This window comes from Rhodamnia argentea, chromosome 2 (assembly GCF_020921035.1).
Source record: "Rhodamnia argentea isolate NSW1041297 chromosome 2, ASM2092103v1, whole genome shotgun sequence".
Taxonomy (NCBI): Eukaryota; Viridiplantae; Streptophyta; class Magnoliopsida; order Myrtales; family Myrtaceae; genus Rhodamnia; species Rhodamnia argentea.
The window spans coordinates 35412976-35417241 of record NC_063151.1 but is presented as its reverse complement, the minus strand read 5'-3'; the positions used below and the strand labels follow the sequence as shown (position 1 = coordinate 35417241).

General features: G+C 40.2%; 1 protein-coding gene across 1 annotated transcript; it reads right to left on the bottom strand.

The window, feature by feature from the left end:
- Positions 1-1073: 1073 nt before the first annotated feature.
- Positions 1074-3691, bottom strand: LOC115753699 (25.3 kDa vesicle transport protein). The gene is made up of 5 exons (XM_030692472.2): positions 3193-3691; positions 2893-3053; positions 2627-2773; positions 1952-2028; positions 1074-1527 (listed from the first exon to the last, which is right to left on the bottom strand). The coding sequence occupies exons 1-5, from the start codon at positions 3378-3380 to the stop codon at positions 1444-1446; spliced, it is 657 nt and encodes a 218-aa protein (XP_030548332.1). The 5' UTR covers positions 3381-3691; the 3' UTR covers positions 1074-1443.
- Positions 3692-4266: the final 575 nt, after the last annotated feature.

Here is a 4266-nt window from a genome sequence, read left to right as displayed (position 1 = left end):
TTTTCTTTTTTTTATTACAACTCTGGCCAATCGACCATCACCGATCACAGGCAAGGAGCATCGCGGCCCTAACCTGTATTTGGGCAAGGGCATTGAGGCTCCCTCTCCTAGACTAGTCGAAAGTCGCCCGCTTGAAAAACAAAAGGAAGGAAAGAAAAGAAATTATCCAACACCAATCATGCCACTTAGGACGACATCATCCATGTCAGCAATTTCCAATCAAAATAGATTTATGACTAAGTTAGTCTAGTTAAAAGGTTCATGATTAAATTGATACCAAGACAATATATTTAGAGTTTCCAGTACTTTTCTCAATTTATTGTAATTTTCTGCAGAAAAGATACGGCTGCTACGCATGATCAACGCATAATCTAACAAGTGAAGTGTGTTGATTATGCGAGGATGATACACTTAACCTTCTGATCAATAGGATTTCTCATCAAAATACACTTGCAAACCATATTTTGACGGGATGATGGAGGAAGCATTTGATACACAAGGCAAAGCTAGAGACAACTCGAGAGTAATAGAATAGTTTGCACGGTGCAAAGGGAATGAGACATTCACAAATCTTACACCATTTCCACAAACAAAGTCAATGAAGAAGAACTACCGCGGTAAAGGCACATCGAAGTAGGGAAAATTCTTGGAGAGTCATCATGGTGAACGACAAAAAATGAAGTCTTTCAAAGGAACTTAGATTGCAAACCAACCTCAAACTGCCTGCTTACGCCTTCTGATCCAGATGCAAATAACAACATGAAATTGACATTAAACAATTATATGTAAATGGAACTTCACTCTTCATCTTAGCCAAAAGAAAACGACATGCATACCTGAGTCCTATTCACGAAACAAAACAATCTAAAAGATGCATTTTCTTAAAAATGAGGCTCACAACAGAATCAGATAGAAAAGCAATAAGAGAGAAGACAATTTAAATTCATCAACAGGTACTCTAACCAGTGCTGCACAAAACATCTGTTTGGTGGCATATCTCATGTAGATGTAAGAACAAAAGAATTGACATACCAAAACAAAGAGTGTGGGAAAGAAAGAGAGCGTGAAGACTAATTTAATCATGATATGATAAAGCTGTAGCCAAAAGTACTATAAGAGATGATAATAGGTGTAGATGAACAAAAGTTATATGCGGCCTCCTGTACGGAAAAACACTCTACTAGTTGTCAACAGTAAGATTTGATCTTGCTCCAGTCTTAAGGGAGGGTTCTCTATTCACTACTTAACATGGTAGACTATTGCCGCCACTGCATAAGGAATGAAGCATCCAATACAAAATGCAATTAGAAAAACTACACTAGCTTTCGAACACATATGATTCTCTGTAAAAATCCCGTGCCCATTTAAAATCGTTGAGAATGAATATCTCAGCAACACAGCAGCCCATTGCAGTAGAGAACAAGTACAGGCAAGGCAATCGCATCACCATATCTTTGATTTGACCCAGAAGAGAAGGAAGACCACTCCCAGAACAATGGCAACTGGGGCCCATTTCCGAATTAGCGCCTGCAGTAAGTGGTAGATTTCAGCAATAGATCTGTCATTAATTATCTAAACGATTGAAATAATAGCAACGGGCACAAAGCAACGTAATACCAAATGTCAGAGGAATGTACACCATTAGAATCCTTATCTCTTTTTTATTAAGATTAATGGGTTAGGAATTCGTAGTGTTCTGTTCTTTTCATAGATCCTCAAATTTGATCTCCTTCCATACTTCACAAGCAGCGGCTAGTACAGGACTCCATTTGCTAGAAGTCACTCAACTTAATTAATATCGCATCTTCATATGCAAACGCTCACGGCAATTCAAATAAAAATCAACCTTGTTTGTCATCCAACCAACCGCAAGTAACCTTGGAGGTTGTAACAAAACTAGTCAAATGCAACAACACAAATAGAAAGTTTCAACATCAACAAATAAGATTACCTGTCGATTCAAGTCTCTGGCCTTGTCGGCATATATGCGAGATTCTGATGTTAACCGACTAGACATTTCACTGACCTCTGCAAGAATTTTGGAAGCAACTGTTACATGTATATACATGAGAAATCTCCAGACATCCGATAATGAAATGCATTCTAATGCGTGTTCCCTAGTATCGAACTACATGTGAAGTAGTCAGAAAAGTTAATCAGGAGACGAAAAGTGTTGCAGAAAGAGAGGCACTTGCACTGCCTACAAGGCTACAACGCACCAGCTGCAAAGCATACTGCTGAAGCATGAGAGCATGGACATCAGCATTCGTTGTTTCACCACATATGTACCAACTACAAACGGTGGACTAAAAGGCAAGTTTCTAGGGACCTCTGACCTAAGCTGCTCTCTTTCAAAATCAAATTACAGTAAAGGCCCCTCAACTAGGCATGCGAGGTTATTTTGGAATCGGCCCCTTTCAATGAAGATTCAGCAAGATCACATGTTACCCTGACGGGATAGAGAGAAAGAGAGAACTAAACCCGCTGCCGGATGTGTCTCCGTTATATCAGCTGGAAAACGAGTAAGTACATGCTAGAATGCGATGCATCATTCCAAAATTCAACCTTTTGAAACCAAAAACATGCATTAACGAATGCTGGAGAGAATTTTATAATAGAAACTTACGGTCCAATTTTTCGCCGACACCAAGTACCTCTTGGACATTGCGTGTCATAATCTGGTGGACCTCATAGAGTTCATCATTCAACTTTGAAATGTTCCTCTGGGTACGAGTGTCCTGATACAGTTTCTTTGTTCTCTGTATAAACGTATCTTTTAACAGCAAAAGAGAAAATCAAAGCACAGTATGACGTGGTATAAGAATATGCATGACTAGGAATCAGGCCTGCGATTTCAATATCACCAACAGATAAAGAAAACAAGAGGATTACCAAATTTGATGAAAGCATAAGGCCTAGCCGCAGTTTCGATCTGAGCTCCATTTACGCGCTCGAATTCATTCTTGAGATCCTCCAGGTACTGGAATGCGAGCTTCTTGGGGTAAGCACGATCACACATGGTCAAGTAACAGACACGCCCTTCAATGATGTAACTGAGATAACTCGGGTTAAGGAGACTTGCGGGAACCCCCACTTGGAACTCGGAGATCAATGCCCAAAACACTCGCAATTCATACTTCCCACCCACCCACACACACAAACACAAAAGAACACAAATTAAACATTGGATACTGGAAGTAGTAAGGGCCGGTCTCGATCGACATTCTCGAGGGCTCATTTTGGCCTTTGGAGAGATTCTTGAACAGGGCCTTGACTTGCTGCTTGTAGAACTCGGCGTCCTGCAAATCGCGGCCATCGTCGAGTCCCTCCGCGAGAGGAAGACCGTCGGTGACACGGGCGATCATCGTGAGCTTCACCATTTTTCCTCCTACGACCTCGAAATCGATCCCAGTAACTGCCGGCAAAATGAGCAAACAATTACCCCCAGATCCAATCACGCAGACCTCGGGCCAAATCCTGATCGCGGTTGCGGTGGCGACGATTCGCAATCTGTCAATCAATCTCTGCAAGCTTCGACCAAATCGATCGAGAATCGCGACTCAGATCGGCGATGAGCCGCTCTCGTTGATGAATTCTGTTGTCTCCGTCTCTCTCTCTCTCTCTCTCTCTCTCTAGGTTTTCAAGGAGGAGAGAAAACTCACGAAGCAGCAAATTGGCTAATTAATGAAAAATGCTTCCCACAAACATGCCGTTCTCTAAATTGGGAAACAAAAAAAAAAAAGGAGAAAATTTAAAACCATATCATTGTCAATCATAATATCTAAAATTAATAGGAACTTTGAAATTGTATAGTTTTTTGCCGTCTTTGTTAAAAAGATTATTCTAATGCAAAAAAAAAAAAAATCAATCAAAACAAATGTATACGTCTTGTTGTTGCTATTAATCGTCGTGCCATTGGCACAAGGCGATAACCAGGGGAAAATGGTATGATAATTTTCGTGCGCGTCTCGCTTTGATACCATCACTTATGAAAAACGTTCACCCGAGTGATGTCGGCGATTTCCCTTGCCTTCAATTCTAGCATTTAAAAATTTATAGTGCTTATTATTAATATTTTTACATGTTATGGCATTCAAGTGCTCTTTTAAAAAAAAAATTATGGCGGGCGAGTAAACGATTATCAAATCATGGCAACAAGGTGAGCGTCGTACTAAAATTTTGACGCAAGTCATCTTAATAATTTTGTCTTTTCTTTTGAGTCTATTTATTCTCCCTAGTATTGAAAGAAACGTGTGGGATATGATG

Excerpts from the sequence above, each read along its gene's own strand:
- LOC115753699 (XM_030692472.2), bottom strand. The coding sequence starts at position 3,380 with ATGGTGAAGCTCACGATGATCGCCCGTGTCACCGACGGTCTTCCTCTC. Across the intron at positions 3,054-3,192 it reads ACCGGCCCTTACTACTTCCA|TTACATCATTGAAGGGCGTG; the intron begins GTATCCAATGTT and ends GAGTTATCTCAG. Across the intron at positions 1,528-1,951 it reads CCAGAGACTTGAATCGACAG|GCGCTAATTCGGAAATGGGC; the intron begins GTAATCTTATTT and ends CACTTACTGCAG.